At 44.3% G+C, this 18,579-nt stretch overlaps 1 protein-coding gene across 3 annotated transcripts in view; it reads right to left on the minus strand.

Moving 5' to 3' along the window:
- PDIA5 (protein disulfide isomerase family A member 5) overlaps positions 1 to 18,579 on the minus strand; it is a 115,629-nt gene that overhangs the window by 15,765 nt on the left and 81,285 nt on the right. For all 3 annotated transcript variants that reach the window (XM_064157099.1, XM_064157090.1, XM_064157093.1), the window contains one exon: positions 2,356 to 2,426. In XM_064157099.1, coding sequence (XP_064013169.1) covers positions 2,356 to 2,426 — 71 coding nt within the window. The remainder of the gene's footprint in view (positions 1 to 2,355; positions 2,427 to 18,579) is intronic.

Below are 18,579 nucleotides of genomic sequence, written 5' to 3' on the forward strand. Positions count from 1 at the left end.
GAACATGAGCCAGCAGAGTGCCCAGGTGGCCAAGAGAGCCAGTGGCATCCTGGCCTGCATCAGGAATGGTGTGGTCAGCAGGAGCAGGGAGGTCATTCTGCCCCTGTACTCTGCACTGGTTAGACCACACCTTGAGTACTGTGTTCAGTTCTGGGCCCCCCAGTTTAGGAGGGACATCGAGATGCTTGAGCGTGTCCAGAGAAGGGCGACGAGGCTGGTGAGAGGCCTTGAGCACAGCCCTACGAGGAGAGGCTGAGGGAGCTGGGATTGTTTAGCCTGGAGAAGAGGAGGCTCAGGGGTGACCTTATTGCTGTCTACAACTACCTGAGGGGAGGTTATATCCAGGATGAGGTTGCTCTCTTCTCTCAGGTGGCCAGCACCAGAACAAGAGGACACAGCCTCAGGCTGCGCCAGGGGAGATTTAGGCTGGAGGTGAGGAGAAAATTCTTCACTGAGAGAGTCATTGGACACTGGAATGGGCTGCCCGGGGAGGTGGTGGAATTGTCGTCCCTGGAGCTGTTCAAGGCAGGATTGGACGTGGCACTTGGTGCCATGGTCTAGCCTTGAGCTCTGTGGTAAAGGGTTGGACTTGATGACCTATGAGGTCTCTTCCAACCTTGGTGATACTGTGAAGCAAATATGTAATCAAAAAGTATTTGAGCACAAAAATTTACAGTAGTTAAGAGAAATTAAAGCTGCATGCCTCTAACTTTCCTGTGTGCCAGAGGGCACAAGTGATGATGGACTTCTAATTTTATGCAGCCAGTGATAATAGAATGATTTGTTTGTTGCCAATCTGATGCATCCTCTGTGAGTTACAGAGAAGATGAGAGGGAAAGAAAAAAAGACAGAAAGTCCTCTGTTACCGTAGCAGACAGATTAATAGTTATAAAATTACCTCTTCGTTTAGAACAGAATTAGAGTAAAAAGATTATTTCAGTTGGAAGAAACCTAAAATGATCAGTCCAACTGCCTGACCACTTCAGGATTGACCAAAAGTTAAAACATATTAAAACTACTGTCAAAATCACAGTATCACAGTATCATCAGGGTTGGAAGAGACCTCAGAGATCATCAAGTCCAACCCTTTACCACAGAGCTCAAGGCTAGACCATGGCACCAAGTGCCACGTCCAATCCTGCCTTGAACAGCTCCAGGGACGGCGACTCCACCACCTCCCCGGGCAGCCCATTCCAGTGTCCAATGACTCTCTCAGTGAAGAACTTTCTCCTCACCTCAAGCCTAAATCTCCCCTGGTGCAGCCTGAGGCTGTGTCCTCTCGTTCTGGCGCTGGCCACCTGAGAGAAGAGAGCAACCTCCTCCTGGCCACAACCTCCCCTCAGGTAGTTGTAGACAGCAATAAGGTCACCCCTGAGCCTCCTCTTCTCCAGGCTAAACAATCCCAGCTCCCTCAGCCTCTCCTCATAGGGCTTCTTAAAACACTGACAGACAGACTTGGCGCATCAGCCACCTACCTATGGAAGCTGTTTCAGTGCCCAGCCACCCTATCAGTAAAGAAATGCTTCTTAATTTCCAATCTGAACCTCCCTCAGCACAACTCAATCATTCCCACGTGCCCCGTCACTGGATCCCAGGAAAAACAGATAAGCACCTCCCCTGCCACTTCCCCTCCTCAGGAAGCTGTAGAAAGCAATTTCCCCATTAAATTGCCAAATCTTTTCCAGGCCACACCTAAACACAAAGCAATTTTGTTTGAACTGATTTGGAGATGGGAACAAAATATAGTTCAGTCAAAGATAATCAGCAGGTTTCCAGCTACTTAGTTAATTCAGGGACTCAGATGGGGTTTTTAAATCCCAGATATGCATGCACTCATGTTATAATGGGTCAGCTGATGCAAAAAAAACACTAACTGGTGTGCTTCAGCCATGAGATGCATTTTTAAAGCACAAGGGTGTTAAAAACACCTGGCCTCAAGTCAGCCAGTTGACAGAAATATATTGTATTTATGCTGTGCAAGCAAAGATGAGACCATTGAGCTCTTCAGGACTGTCACCCAACCTGTGGTTTCTCCACATGCACCTGACCATTTAAGAGTTGAAGGGGAATGGAGATTGTATGAATTGTCTTTTATTAACCTTTCAGTGAGAAGGGATGTGTTTTGCTTCATAAGAAAGAACTCTGATGCAAAGCATTAAACAGAGAAGAAAAGAAATTCAGGACAATAGAATAGTTTGACCAGGAAAAGATACAACCCTTAAGATGCACACCTATTTCTATTAGTGTAACAGCAATTTTATCTGTAAATCTACCACCTTATCAGTAGGCAAAGCATAAAGTACAAATGGTGGAAAACATTCTTAGATATCTCAGAAATAATTAAGAGCAAGTTACCTTCCGATCTTCTTTAAAGACTTCAGCAGCAGTTGTAAAATGTGGGATGGCATTTTTACAGTGGGGACACCCTGTTTGACATGGGAAGAAAAAAGCAGCATAAATGTTGGTTGTCAATAAGATACTGAGACAAACTCGTGGCACAAGGTGAATTAGTGGGAAATGTTTTGTATTAAAAGTAATTCTAGACAAGAGTTCTCAGGTGCTGGAAGGAGTGAGACAAAGCATCTGTAGACCATGTGTCAGCTACATGAACTTAAGTGCCTGCTTAAAATCCCTCTGATGTCAAGCAGTTCACATGTATGCAGGATCACAGGGCAGTAGGGGTTGGAAGGGACGCAAGGAGATCATCGAGTCCAACTCCCCTGCCAGACCAGGACAATATTATCTAACACAGATCAGAAGAACACATCCACACAGGCCTTGAAAGTCTCCAGAGAAGGAGACTCCACAACCTCTCTGGGAAGTCTGTTCCAGTGCTCTGTGACCCTTACAGTAAAGAAGTTCCCCCTTGTGTTGAGGCAGAACCTCTTGTGCTGCAACTTACACCCATTGCTCCTTGTCCTATCCCAGGGAGCAAGTGAGCAGAGCCTGTCCCACTCTCCTGGCCAGCCTTCAGATACTTATAAACATTTATCAAATCCCCTCTAAGTCTTCTCTTCTCCAGACTAAAAAGCCCCAGGTCCCTCAGCCTCTCCTCATAAGCCATGCCCTCCAGTCCCCTAATCATCCTCCTAGCCCTCCGCTCGGCCCTCTCCAGCAGATCTCTGTCCCTCTTAAACTGGGGGAGCCCAAAACTGAACACAGTATTCAAGATGAGGTCCTTTTTTGAAGACTGGAGTGACATTGGCTCTTCTCCAGTCCTCAGGTGCCTCTCCTGTCAGCCACCATTTGGCAAAGGTGATGGAGAGTGACAGAGCAATAACATCAGCCAGTTCTCTCAGCACCCTTGGGTGCATCTTATCAGAGCCCATGGACTTGTTAATGTTTAATTTGTGTAACTGATCCCTAACCCAGCCTGCACTGACCAGTGGGGAGTGTTACCTCCTCCAGGCTTCCTGTCCTTCATACAGGGTCTCGAGATCATAGGGGAGCTCAGCCTTAGGTGTAAAAGACTGAAGCAAAGAATGCATTCAGCAACTCTGCCTTCTCTGCATCCTCAGTTATCAAGGCTGCGTCCTCATTCAGCAGTGCCCCCACACCTTCCTTGTTCTTTTCTCTACTGATGCATTTGAAGAAGCCCTTCCTGTTCTGTTTTACTTTGGCAGCTTCAGTTCCAAGAGGGCTTTTGCTTTCCTGCAAGCCCTGACTACTTCTCTGTAGTTCTCCCAAGTGACCAATTCCTTCTTCCACAAATTTTAAGATTCCTTCTTCCCTGAGATTTCCTTCAGGAGCTCCTTATTCAGCCATGCAGGTCTCCTAGCACGTCTACCTGAATTTTTATTCAGGGGGACACACCTAGCTTGGCCTTGGAGGAAGTGGTCTTTTAAAATTAACCAACTTTCTTGGGCTCCTTTACCCTCCAGAACCTTAGCCCATGGGATTTCTGCAAGCATGTCCCTGAAGAGCACAAAGTTAGCTCTGCAGAAGTCCAGGGTTGCAGTTCTACTTGTTGCTCTGATTCTACTCTTTAAAATACCAAACTCCACCATGTCATGATCACTGTCCCCAAGGCTGTTCCTGACCTTAATGTCCTCAACCAGTCCCTCTTTATTAGTTAATACAAGGTCCAGCAGTGCACCCCTCCTTGTTGGTTCCTCCACTACCTGCATCAAGAAGTTATCGTTGATACACTGCAAGAGCCTTTTGGACTGTTTGTGCCTGGCTGTGTGATCATCCCAGCATACATCAGAGTGATTGAAGTCTCCCATGAGTACCAAGGAGTTAGCTCTAGAGGCTACCTCCATCTGTCTCTAGAAAGCCTCATCAACATCTTCCTCTTGGTCTGGTGGTCTATAGTAGACCCCTACAACCATTTAATCTCCTTTTCCACATCCCCTAATTCTTACTCACAAGCTTTCAACCTGTTCTGCCCCCTGCCTTGGATAGAAGTTGGCACATTTCAGTTGCTCTCACACATAGAGGGCAACTCCCCCACCTCGTCTTGCTGGTCTATCCTTCCTGAACAGTACACAGCCACCCATGACAACATTCCAGTCATGGGAGCTGTCCCACCATGTTTCAGTGATGGCAATTATATCACAGTCATTCAGCCTAACACAGATCTCCAGCTCCTCCTGCTTATTCTCCATGCTTCATACATTGGTGTATAAGCATTTCAGGGAGGGAGTTAGTCCATTAACTTCCACTCTTGCTGTCTCACCATTCCCAGCCCCTTCCATGGCCTCCAACCTAGCAGTAAGCTCTGCATGTGCTGATTCCTCATTGCTTGATCCCCGTGCTCCATCTCTGCAAGATTTAAGGAGTTCTTGTGTCCTCAGTGTGCTGCAGGGTAACAGGCTGAAGGCTCCTGTTAGCCTCCCTCCCTGATATGCCTTATCTTGCCTCTTCTCCAGCACACAACTCACTGTTAACTACCTTCTCTGAGCCACCAGTGGAGCCGACAGTGGAGCTGCCACACGGCCCCACAATTGTCTCAGGCTTGCTTGTAGTAAGCCTGGCTTCCACCCTCTCCCTCTTCCAACCTATTTTAAAGCATAATTAATGATCCCAGCCAACCCCTGTTATATAAACCTCCTTCCACTGGGAGAGAGGTGCACTCCATCTGCTGCCAGCAGACCTGGTGTGGTGTGGGGGGACTCATGGTCAAAGAAGCCAAAATCCTGTTGGAGGCACCAGACTCAAAGCCAAGCATTGAGCATGTGGGTCCTCCTCACTTTCTCTGGGTTGGTCCTTTCAACAGGGAGGACAGAAGAGAATATTATCTGGGCTCCCACTCCCTTGACCACTTGACCTACGTCCTTGAAGTCTCTTTTAATAGCCTTTAATTTTTTTCTTCCAAGGTCATTGTAACCTATCTGGAAAGTTAGCAATGGGTAGCAATCCATGGGCTGTACCAGGGAGGGAAACCTTCTTATTACATCCTTGACCTGGGCTCCTGGTAGACAGCAGACCTCCCATTGGAGTGGGTCAGGTCTGCATATTGGGCCTTCTGCACCCTTCAAAAGGGAGTCACCAATGACAATAACTCTTCTCCTCTTTTTGATGCAAAATGTTTGTATGGAGGGCTTAGGCTGCTATAATTTTGGGAATTCCTCCAAGCCATATGGTTCACCTTCCTGCTTATATTTACAGGACATCCCACACAGGGACCACTGTGTAGGGGACTCTATCACCAGTCCTTTAATATGGCTAGCCACAAATGGGCAAACCATTTTTCTGCTGCTATCCCTCCTCATGGGTTTTACCACATAGAATACTACTGTTTTTGCCACAGATATCAGCTACATGTGGACACAGGAATCCCAGAATGTCAGGCCAGTTGAGCCCTTGTTTAAACATACACTGAATTTATTTGCACTTTTCAGAAGGGGAACAAGAATTGCTCTCTATTCAGAACACAGACATGAATACTCTTAATTCAGAAGCAATGTTCATTGTCCATGATTAATCTGAACTACTCTCAAAATACTAATACCAAGTAAGGCTTTGAAAAAAGGAAGTAGTTGTATAACAAATCACTTTTTTCAAACACAACACAGAGAGGTTATTCCCAAGCAAAGACTCAGGACACTACTTTTTGCTTAGATTCAGGGAATAAAGGAATGGACACATTTCTGTAAAGCCTGTGTAACGTCAGCAAAGGCAAGAGTTTATCCTGCTATTATTTCTGGACAGGAGCAGAATAGAGCACAGATGAGATGCTCGCAAGCTCCAATTGCAGTTTATGCTACTGTTGTTTACCAGTATTTTACAATGATGAACAAGTGGCTGTGTTACTTTTAAGCCAATACTGAACAAATGCCCTCTTAGGAGGCTTGCAGCCACCATCTCCATAAACTGCACTCAGTCTTTCAGCTGACAAGAAAAACAATATCTGCACACCCCTTTAATCTTCACCAAAATGCAATTTCCTTGCTTACATGCACTGCTTTGAATTTCAGAGTATTTCTTCCTTCAGAATAGGATTTTGAAAGGACAGTAATGACACATGTATAAATACGGTGGGAGGCTATGCAGGAACTATGAATAGCAAAAAGTCAAAGGGACATTTCCTAGGGAACTGAGGCACTTTTGCAAATCCATCTTAATGGCTTCAATCTCTTTACACTACACAATGGCAGTCTATCCTGATGGCAGTTGTGTTTCTGTGGGAGAGAGTGCAAGTCCTCTACAGCCTGCACACGATTAACTTTGCTGAACTGCCTGGAAGGAAATGGTCAAAATAGAAGAGGAGGAGGACGAGGAAGAGAAAGAAAAAGAGCTGTAGGCAGCCAGGGTTCCGGGCTGCTCTCATGTCCATCAGCCTGCTTTGGTGACCCAGTTTCTTTCTCACCACATGCCTGTCCTATCTGCCTGACGCAGAAAAGCCTTTGGGTCAAGCCTGCCTCTTGACACATCTTAATTTCCTGTACTGTGAGGTGACTGCCCTGGCTGGCTTGTTAAAATTGCTCTACACAAATAAATCAGAAGTGTTGAGAATGTCTAAAAAATTCCAGAGGTGGGAAAGAGAAATTAAAAAAAAAAAAAAAAAAAAGAAAAATCAGACACTTCTAAACCAAGAACATGCTGAGTTTACTAGAAAGCACTTCCAACTGTTACACTGAAATATAAAGGCTCCTAAAAACTGAAGCCTTTCATGTGCCCTTTCCGCTTATGACTTTGAGCTTAAACTTTAGATTTCGCCCAACACCAACTTTCTAACCCTCAAAAAAAGCTATTTCAAGACAAGCATAAGAGTTCATGCCTTCTTATTCCCCTCTAAAACTTTTATGGAACATCAGTTGATGTTTCCTACTTCATGAGTACTGAACCTGCAGAGGAGGAAGCATTTGGCTAAGCCTGTCTCTAAAGCACGCACTAAAGTTGCGGCCGGTAAAAGGTCTCCAGGAACTACATTTTGCAAGAAAACCAGAATCCAATTAAAGAACTAACAAGCATATTCAGTCACAGATAAGTCCAATGGCTATTGAAAATGCAAGCTGCCATTTTACAAGGGCAAACAGATGGCTGGCAAGAAAACAGCCCAAGTGGCTGTTTAGCCAGTGACTGCTCAGAGAAGCATCAGCAGCTGCTAAATGTCCCTTCCACCCTAGCGAGTCACCACTGCACATACTGCTGCACAGTATTCAATAGGCAGCATCAGGAAGGGCTTTAAGTGTGCTTCTCCACACAGATGCACATTTTTTAAGGCCAAAAGGAACCATCCAATTATCTGGGCTACTGACAGCATTTTGGAAAAGGAAGACAAAACCAAACATGCTTGAAGGCTGTAGTCAACACCACCACACAGAGGAGAACCATGTCATTCAAGACAATTGATAAATGGGCCTGTACACACAACTCTTAGATCCTCCTCCTCTGTGATCTCATTTTTCCACTCTAACACCAAATGATAACAAGTTACCTTAATTTACCCAACTGAAACGCCATCCCTCCTCCCCTCACTTCTTTCTTGGCCCGACCTCCTTTCTTTACTGCACTGTGCTTGCAAAACTAAAACACAACCATATGGCTTTTGGCAGAGCTGACTCCAAGTCCAGTAGGCATTTTGTTAGCCTTGGACATCCATCCACGGAACAGATGTGAATGCTACACTGAATTCTCAAGGAGTTTCAGAGAGTCACCGCAAATGGGGGAAGGAGCACATCATATGGAACAGCAGAACTTCATCTGTTACAACTTAGAAGGATTGCCAAATGCAGCAAACACTTGGAAGTCACCCAAGCCACTCATTCTATTTAAAGCACACATGCCAAAAGAAAAAAAGAAAGAAAAAGCAGAAGTTGATGTCTTCGTTTTGACAGACGGAAAACTTGTTCTCCCCATTCCCTCTTCACACCCACTATCACACATTTATTTTAAGGGTTAGCACTACCTTCCAGATTTGAAAGTGCAAAGAAAGGAAATGTACTGAGCACTGTGCATGAGGATAGGAAGTGTGCAGGCTCCTAACAAAGGATTATCCAGATGGGCTTCAATGGAAAGATTAAACTGGTGACATCTGAAGGTGTGGGTAAGGTGTCAAGACTTAAAAGGACAGTTAAGTCACTATGGACTAGCAAAGTGGGAAGATTGATTCCATTTCATCCTAGTTCAATAATTTGGGTGCTATGGCAGGGGCACAGGCTTCCTATGAGGCCAAGAGGTGGACTTTCAATTGAGCAGCATTGGAAATACCATTTCTGAGAGCACAGCCTTTAACATAGGTGTAGGGCTTTGCTTTACCAATTTTTCTTTCTTAATTTTTGAAATCATTGTCAAATTTGATCTCAACAGGGTTAACAGCACATGTGAACTGAACAGCAATTTCCTGTGCCTGACTTGAGAAATCTGAAAGAAATCTGCTCCTGAAAAATGCAGCCTTTCCACAGGACCCCAGTACTGCCACTCAAAACCTCTAATCATTTCTGCAAATCAGAACTTCATTTCCTCATGCAGACACTTGCATCACCTGGAAGGAAGGCAAGAGAGCCTGATATCTAACGCACATGCCATGGCATGTGTTAAGGCCATTCTCAGCTCCCACCCAGCAAACACTCCAGCTTTGTTACTCAGGCATTTTCACCTCTCTAGGCTCAAAAATTTTGCACTCCAGAGGCCCCTGCTATGCAGCCTCTGGTGACATCTGCTCTGCTTGACCACTAAAGCCTACTTAGGTATGAGGGCTACCAGATTAAACTACAAATCCATGTATTACAGATATCAGAATGACAGATGATAGTGGTTGGAAGGGATCTCTGGAGATCATCTAGTCCAGTCCTCCCTGCCAGCGCAGGAACATGCATATAAAAACATCAGCAGTAGAGGGCTTCTAACTTCTTTCTGCCTTTGCACAACACATTTAAAATATGACATGAAATCAGATTTTTTGTCAGGTTTTTTTTTTCCACCATTCATGCTGTAAAGTTGGTAACAGCTGGGAAGGCACACTGGAGTATAGTCACAGTGGGCACTGTCACACATTCCTCACCTTGAAAATCAAATAGTTCTTGACTAATCCAAGTATGGGAAAAATATGGTTTATGTGGGTAAAAACTCAAGAGACATGGCTGATGAACAGCAGACAAGGGAAATCAAGTCAGCGGGCTACATTCAGACCCATTGCCACTGAGAGGCAGAGGGAGTCAGATTAAATCTCCTCTAATTAGAGTGGCATTTAAAAGAAAGCTAGTGAGTCTGCTGGGAGATGAACTAATGGAAAATATAGAGCCCAGTGTATTTTTCATAGATTGCATCTACTGGTAGCAGGAATAACCAACCAACAAGCCACTGCCAGTTTCCTAATGGAAACACTGGCATAAGAACTCTAAGAAAAAAAGAATCATAGAATCAACCAGCTTGGAAGAGACCATGGCACTAAGTGTCCCATCCACTGTTTTACTGAACGCCTCCAGGGATGGTGACTCCACCACCTCCCTGGGCAGCCCATTCCAATGCCAATCACTCTCTCTGGGAAGAACTTCCTCCTAACATCCAGCCTAGACCTCCCCCAGCATAACTTGAGACTGCATCCCCTTGTTCTGTTGCTGGTTGTCTGGGAGAAGAGACCAACCCCCACCTGGCTAAATGTCCCTTCAGGTAGTTCTAGACAGCAATGAGGTCACCCCTGAGCCTCCTCTTCTCCGGAATAACCCCAGCTCCCTCAGCCTCTCCTCACAGGGCTGTGTTCCAGGCCCCTCAGCAGCTTCATCATCATTCTCTGAACACATCCCAGTATTTCAATGTCTCTCTTGAATTGAGGAGACCAGAACTGGACACAGGACTCAAGGTGTGGCCTGACCAGTGCTGAGTACAGGGGCAGAATAACCTCCCTTGTCCTACTGGCCACACTGTTCCTGATGCAGGCCAGGATGCCATTGGCTCTCCTGCCCACCTGGGCACACTGCTGGCTCATCTTCAGCTACTATCTACCAGCACCCCCAGGTCCCTTTCTGCCTGGCTGCTCTCCAGCCCTCTGGCCGCAGCTTGTAGTGCTGCTTGGGATTGTTGTGGCCAAAGTGTAGAACCCTGTACTTAGCTTTGTTAAATCTCATCCCATTGGCCTTGGCCCACCCATCCAGCCTGTCAAGGTCCCTGTGCAGGGCTCTCCTACCCTCCAACAGGTCAACACCTGCTCCTAGCTTGGTGTCATCTGCAAACTTACTGACAATGGACTCAATTCCCTTGTCCAGATCATCAATAAAGATATTGAACAGGACAGGCCCAGCACTGATCCCTTGGGAACACACTAGTGACTGGCTGCTAAATGGATGTGGCACCATTCACCACTACACTCTGGGCCTGGCCCTCCAGCCAGTTCTTGGCCCACATGAGAGAACCGTACAGTTGAGGTGGATGTGGTTTCCAACATGATGCCACAAAATATCTGCATATGTGGTGTGAAAAAAAGACTTTGCATAGGAAAATCTAAACACTTAGCACTCATATCACATTGCAAACCATTTTTTGGGGGGTGAACACAAAGCAGACTGAGGAAAAACAATATAAACCCTTTTGTCAGGTAGATTAAGAGAGACACAAACCTGATATTAAAAATGAAGTGCACATTGCCCCAACCATAAGAGTAATCAAGCATATGTTGTGGTAGCAATTCAATAAATCCAGAGAAATAATATCCAGTATTCAGAACTGTAAACATTTCCTATAATTGCAGTGTCCTGTAGGATGCAGAAGGGAACATCAAGAGGATTTCAAAGCAATGGAACAATCAAGTGAATAACCTACATATCTTTATTACACTGAAATGAAATTTTTTTCATTGGACAAGGTGTTGGTTTGGGCTTTTTTTTTTAATGAAGTGAATCGTTTAGAGATGATAGCAAGTCAAAAGGAAAACAGAGATTCATAAAACTTCAGTGTATAAAAGTACTAGGACCAGATGGCAATGAGAAAAGGTCTCTCCAGAGCACTACATGAAACAAATGCACCCTGATGGACAATAGTCACCTTATTATGTTAAAAATAAAATTGTGTGAAATTTTCAGAACTGCCTAGAGGAATCAAGTTCTCTTTCCAAAAACCCACATGTTTCTACTTACTTAAATATGAAAAATGTCCTTTAAGTTACTTCATGCTTTGTTTAATTTGAAACTACAAAGCCTAGTGATATAATATAACCTCTCCACAGCTGAACAGTACAAGGTTAATTCATTTTCCTTAGAAGAGTGGAAGCTGTATTAGCATAGCACATAGAAGAAAGGTGAAGCTGTTTTTAATGAATATAAATCAAAAGCTAACAATTTGTACAAAACAGATAGAGGAAGCAAATGGACATCAAAGCAGTATCTACAGTCAGCAGAGGTAATAATGGTGTTTTAAATATATAAGGGGCTTTAAAGGTGTCAGAAGCAAAAGAAATCCAAACAATACTAGCAATATAGCTTTGAAAGAAAATGGAGTTGTCAGAAGGAACTTCACTGAACATATAAATTAATATATTAGGTAGGTGTAGAAAGGGCCTTTATACCTGGCACCTTCAAAATGCTGTTTGTAGTTCTGGGTCCACAAATCAAGAATGAGTTGAAACTGGAGTGAGCTCAGAAGACCCAAAAGAAAAAGAACAGGATTGAAAGGTGTGTTTCATGGCAAAGGGAGTCAGGAAGCTCAGAGTGTCAATAGCTTAAATGCCAAGGTTAAGAAATTACAGAAATCAAAATAAATCAGTCTAGTTTTCATTGTAAAAAGCTATTCAAGCTGAGTGTCAAAGGCTAAGTTACCTCCAGACCTGGCTGCATGCTGAAGCCAGTCAAATACAGACAGGAAATTCACATTTGCTATCACTTGTGATTTTTAGTCTGAAAGGAAACAGTTTTCTATAAGAGATGCTTTCATGCTGTGGTTCTGCACCTGATCAGACTGCAGCCTGTTGTTGACTTACAGCACTGAGCTGAAACTGCAGCAGAGGTGATACGGTTTTGCTGTTGTTTTATCACCGTGCACTAAGCAACCGGGAGCTGCAGTGTGCCAGCGCTGCCCCTCAGGTCAGGACGATAGCTCCTGCTGACCCTAACCTGAGCATCCCAATTAAACTGACTCTGTGCTGGTGCAGTTCAGGCACTCTGACTGCAGAAATCACTACCTTGTACTTTTAGTCTACCTTTAATACATAATGATGTATAATCCAACCCACCTTCCTTTTGTGCGTGTTTTTAGCATCTTGTGAATAACAAAATCTGATAACAAAGTGATGTGCATGTATTTCACATGAGATTTTTCAAAGAGACAATTTAAACATGCATGCATTTTAATGTTGTTGACTGTTTCCAGATAAATGTACTAATTTAAACTGTCAGTATTTTTTCATAGCAAAGGCCTGACTGGCTCCTTAGAAGAGATCTGAAAGTCAGACTATGGCATTTACAGTGTCTGTGCTATTTCCTCAGCATGAGGAAAGGCTCTGCTCCCCCTTCAGCCCTCAGCTTCCCTTAGTACCTCACAACGGGGGATCTCAAATGCTTTAACTAATATCAATTAATTATGCTTCAAATTGCCCCTAAGAGAGGCAGATGTGATTATCCCCCCATCATTACACCCAAGGTTAAGTGGAATCAGGAAGAGGTTAAGTGACTCTCAGGGTCTTGCTTGACTGGCAGCAGGGCTGCAAGGTGCTGACTCCATTCATTCAACTGCAAAACCTCTGGGGCTTCAGAGGGCTCAGCACATGGCAGGATGAAGTCCTCAGTGTGTAAAGTGCGAAGCAGGGAATGACTTTCTGATTCCACATCTCTGCTTGAAACCATCACTGTCTAAATAGCAGGGGTAGATACTGCCCTCCATTATGGGTTTTTAAATGACTGCAATTCTAAGCAAGGGAAAGCAGCACACTGCAGAGCTATCAAAGCAAACCCGGGAGGTTGTAGACTGCAGAGTAAAGTAAAGCCTATTTCCACTTCAAGAGTTCCAAGCAATTAACTAGAATTAAAACAAGAGTATTACTTGGTCAGCCAAGGAAAGACAGACCACAGACAGTAACTGCACACATAAGAGCTAAAAATGGGTGTACTGCTTAAACCAATACAGTTTGTGGAGCTACAGAAGCTATTGAATCCACAGGCAGATTTGAGAAAGGCATTTGGAGATGTTACTGAAAGGTTAATTCACTTTTGTTCTACCAGTAGAGATTTGGAGGATCTTTTAATTGAATATCTGGAACCAAAGCTCATTTTATGATATGACCTGATGCATAGCATAATCATATTTCCAAGACATGAGATATTAGTAATTGAAAGGAGGGAGGTTTGTCCTTTGGTCAGAGAAAAGGTCATGAGCTTTTTAGTTAAGCATCGGATCCACCAGCGCTTGCCTCACTGCTCTTAACAACAGGTGACCTATTGCCAATTACACAGCCTGCGGGAGGGTATTGGTGTGTTCTCCAAGCTGCCCGAACTTTTGTTTTGTAGCACTTCGGGGATATACAGAGGAGATACAAAACAAAAATCTTTGGGAAGTACAGCCTTACAAGTGAACGGCTGCAACACTAGCAACAAAGTAATCAGAACAGACCAAACTGCAAAGATGAGGAGAAAGCTTCAGCACAAAACTTCTGGACTGTTTTACACGGCAAAAGGTAAGGCTACACGACTGCAGCGAGTTACAACTTCCATGGCAGCATTTGGCAGCAAATAATCCTTTTAAGATGGAAAGCTGTACAAGCCACCTCTGGTCAGAACGGGTTAAAGAGCAAATGTTGCATGCAGATCAAAACTGAAGTGTTGTTCCAGCAGACCTGCATTTTCCAGACAGGCTGTGTCACTGGCCTGTGTGACACAAAAAGCTGGCAAAACAGTATTATCCAAGTCAACATCACCATTGGTTAACCACAAGCACAGCTAACGAAAGCATTCTGCTAACACATGCATGGATTCAACAGGTAATCAGAAGATAAACTGTTCTGAGGTAGCAGTGGTCCAGCAGAGCACTGGGGGAGGCACCACTGACCTTGTAGAGCTCAAAAATAAACCTGTTGTAATGCTGCATCACCTCAAAAAGCTTCTGACTGAAAATGGGTTTAACAACAGTGCATAAAGGTGGGTAGCATACTCATGGCTAAATGTCTTCCAATAAAGGCTGCAGATTTGACACGGCATTGCACCAACACAGCTCTGCTAGGAGAGAACTTCATAGGGAAAGGGTATGCACTTCCCCCTCACAAGCCTGACCTGTTCAAACAGCTGTAATGTTTTAGGGTTACAACAGGTTAAAATGCTGGTTTATAAACCAAGAGGATTTTAGTTTAAAGCCACAGCTTCACAACAGCCACCTCCAAGCACTGCAGTGCTATGAAGTGTCTCAACATCTGAGTTGAGTGCAGTTAAAACTGTTCTCTCAGCACTAATTCATACCCTCAACACAAACACTGGGGCTAAAAACAGTTCTCCCAGCTTGACTGCAGCAACCACTCTGTAAATTCATCCTTTATCAAGTCGGGTCTGTTAATGGGCTCCATGGCATCAATGCTATTTACGCTGACAGGAATGCACCTCGCTAAATACCAGCCTGTAGCAAAAGCACCACTAATGCAGGAGACAAACCAGTTAACAGAAGAGCCAACATCAAAATTCTGCAGTGCCAGCCCACGCAGGACTTAAAACTTCATTATCAGAGGGTCCAGACCTTGCTTCTACCTCAGTCAACAACCAGAAAATCCTTCCTGCAAGGGTTTTTGCCTTGAAATAGATTCTTTCTGTTCTGTATATTTTAAATATCTTTTGATAGCTTAAGCTTCATTTACAAACATGCACATTTTGTTCAGGCTCTTTGATACAACCTCCTAATGAAAACTTAACAAGATGTGCTCGCAAGTAATGAGAAAACCTCTTGGTGGGAGCAAATCCGAGGCCAGCATGGGCAACAAATTCATCTGTGCTGCTGCTCTGCTCGGAGCATCTGGGCCCATTAACTTGTGTTAAATATTTTAGCCCCCTCTGTGCATCCTTCATACAAAATTATGCCACCCAGGCCTGCTTAGCACTGAGATCCAGAGTAGTCAGCTCAGGCCCAGTAACCACTAGCTGAAGCCTCAGAGTCAGTCAAAATAGCTGTGTTTTGTTACAGCAGCCAGGCTTAGCCAGAGCACAGCATTCTCTCACCAAACTTTCCTGTGCAAAGGCCAAGATATGACTGTGCAGCCATCTTTATCCCAATGGGAGGGATCAAAAGGAAACATGACTGCCTAAGAGCTGCTTTTTGATGACTGCTTGCGTCCACAAACAAGTTAGTAAGGCTGGAGGAAGAAAATGGTCCTCCCAGCTGTTAGCATCAATAGCTAAACTATCTGCTACACCCTCCTTTATCCAAAGTACAACCTATTCTGGTAAAGACTCCCAGCTAAGTGCTTTTTTTGTTGCATACTCTTCATGCAAGACTTGGACAAAAGAAACAGGACAATTCTTATTGTGAAATCACAGAGATGGAGCATACCAAGATAGAGAATGATGGATATTCTGAACACAGCCTGTGAGTAACATTAATGCAAGTTTGCTTCAGCTCTCAGCATCTTAGGCAGTGCTGCCGAAATACACAGGAGATGGGCGGGACTGATTTAGTCAGAACTGAAAAATCGTGATCCCTACCTCATTTCACAGAATCAGAGTGTTAAAGGGCTGGAAGGGACCTCAAAAGATCATTTAGTCCAACCCCCCTGCCAGAGCAGGACTATCTGTAGCAGATCACACCGGATTGCATCCAGGTGGGTTTTGAATATCTCCAGAGAGGCACACTCCACAACCCGCCCTGGGCAGCCTGTTCCAGCATTGTGTCACCCTCACCGTGAAGAAATGCTTCCTCACCTTTCCTAGGAACTTCCTTCTTACTGCTGAGGAAATCCCTATCCGATTTCTTTCTTACTCATGGCCAGGAGACGACTCATCAGGTAACAACGATGTCTACATTCCTGACTAACTTCAAAGATAAAGAACACTCTTTGTTTTACATCGGAACAATACTCAGGTATCATCTCCCACTTACAACTCCGAACAACACACAGGCTCTTAAAGGCTCATATATCGACCCTAAATCAGGTGTAACACAGACAGAATCATAGAATCAACCAGGTTGGAAGAGACCTCCAAGATCATCCAGTCCAACCTATCCCCCACCCCTATCCAGTCAGCTAGACCATGGCACCAAGTGCCCCATCCAGTCTTTTCTTGAAGACCTCCAGGGACGGTGCCTCCACCACCTCCCTGGGCAGCCCATTCCAATGGGAAATCACTCTCTCGGTGAAGAACTTCCTCCTAAGGAAGATAAAGCATCCTCATTCCCTTCTTCCCTACCCTGAAAGAAAAAACCTACAAAAAATTTAAGTGGGCTCAAACAGGCTGATGTCTCTTAATTGCACATTTTCTCGTTGCAGTACAGTAACTTCATCAACACAAAAATACTTCATTAGAATCACCCTCAGTAGGGTTTATTTCTAGGTGTTCTTTGGGTAACCTCTGTGGGTCAGGCTTCACCAGAAAACAATCTTTCCCAGCTGACAGAAATAGTTTCCAGTGCAGTGAAAGTTCCACTGCTTAGCAGAGAACCGGAAACCAGCTCCCAATAAAGTATTTATTAAAAATACTTTAATATTGACCCTGTTGAGTCAAACAAATTGAGGCCACTGGCAAGTTAATAACATTGGCAACTGCCACCCATATGACTCATTAAAAGAGAGCATTTCCCCCCTATTATTTCTCATTGCTTCTGCAAGTCTCTACTTTTTAAGAACTCTTATTACTGTGTATTTTGACAAAAGCAGGAACAGAATGAATCTGCTCAGTGCTGAGCCTTTCCACTAAACGTGACTGGTCTAAAAATTAAGTGTCCCCCTCTGTCATTTTGACCTGTTAATGACTGTGTAAGGTAAGGTGACCACCATACCTTAAAAAGATGGGAGGGCTCAAAAGGGAACATTACTGCTTTTTAGAGAACAGCTTTTTGATGACAGCTTGGGTCCACAAGCAATTATATTTAATTCCTGTTTCTGACACAGCTGGTTCATTTGTAGTCTCATTGGAGATACATACAAATGTGTTATGTGATGGACTCTTATTCTTATAAGCCACAAAAAACACCAAAGCAATCCCCAAACCAAACGAAAAACACCCCACATATACTCCATTGTTGTTATTCCTAGAAATAGGTTGGAAAGCACTTCTGGAGATCCTCTAGGACAACACCTCTGCTCACAACAGAGCAATTTGTCTTGCACTATGTCCAATTTAACTCTGAATATTTCCAAGGTGGAGTCGCCACATCTCCTCTGGTCAACCTGTTCCAGTATTCAACCACCCTCACAGTATGAAAAAACACAAAATAACAACCAAAAAAATAGCACAAAATACATCGACAAAACCAAAACAACAAACACCTCTTCTGATGTTTAAGCAAAACTTCTTCAATTTCAGTTTGTGCCTGTTGCCTCTTGTCCTGTCTCTGGGCACTGCAGAGAAGAGCCTGTCTCTGTCCTGGGTTCAGCTAGGATGGAGTTAATTCCTCCTTCCCATCCTACCAGGCTGTGGGTGCATTTGTGTTGGCAGCCAGGTGGAGCTCAAACCTGCAGCTGAGCCTGACACCTCCACATTAGCAGTCCCTGGAGGTGTTCAAGAAAAGCCTGGATGAGGCACTTAGTGCCATGCTCTAGTTGATTTGATAGGGTTGGGTGACAGGCTGGACTGGATGATCTTGGAGGTCTCTTCCAAGCTGTTTTGATTCTATTCTGTGTTTCTTTCTGCATATAGATAAAACTCCTTCCCTACTCCTCCATGTCCATGCACACTGCCACACCCACTCCCACCCAGCTACAACCTCTTCTTCTCCAGGCTGAATAGTCCTAGCTGTCAGCCTCGCCTCATTTGTCTAGTGCTCCAGACCCTTAGTCACTATCATGGACCTTCACTAGACTTACTCCAGTATGACAATGTGCCTTCTGTACCTTCTGAACAAAGTAATCCAATTCTATCTCATTACTCTAGGCAGAGGGGAAGGATCAGCAGCCTAGTGATGCTCTGCCTAATGCAACAGAGGATGCCTATGTATGAACTCTCTGTTCGCAGCTCTGAATTGCTTCTACAAGCACAGAAAAGACCTAATAAAAGTTTGAGGTGGCATCATTCATCA

This window comes from Pogoniulus pusillus, chromosome 2, assembly GCF_015220805.1.
Source record: "Pogoniulus pusillus isolate bPogPus1 chromosome 2, bPogPus1.pri, whole genome shotgun sequence".
Taxonomy (NCBI): Eukaryota; Metazoa; Chordata; class Aves; order Piciformes; family Lybiidae; genus Pogoniulus; species Pogoniulus pusillus.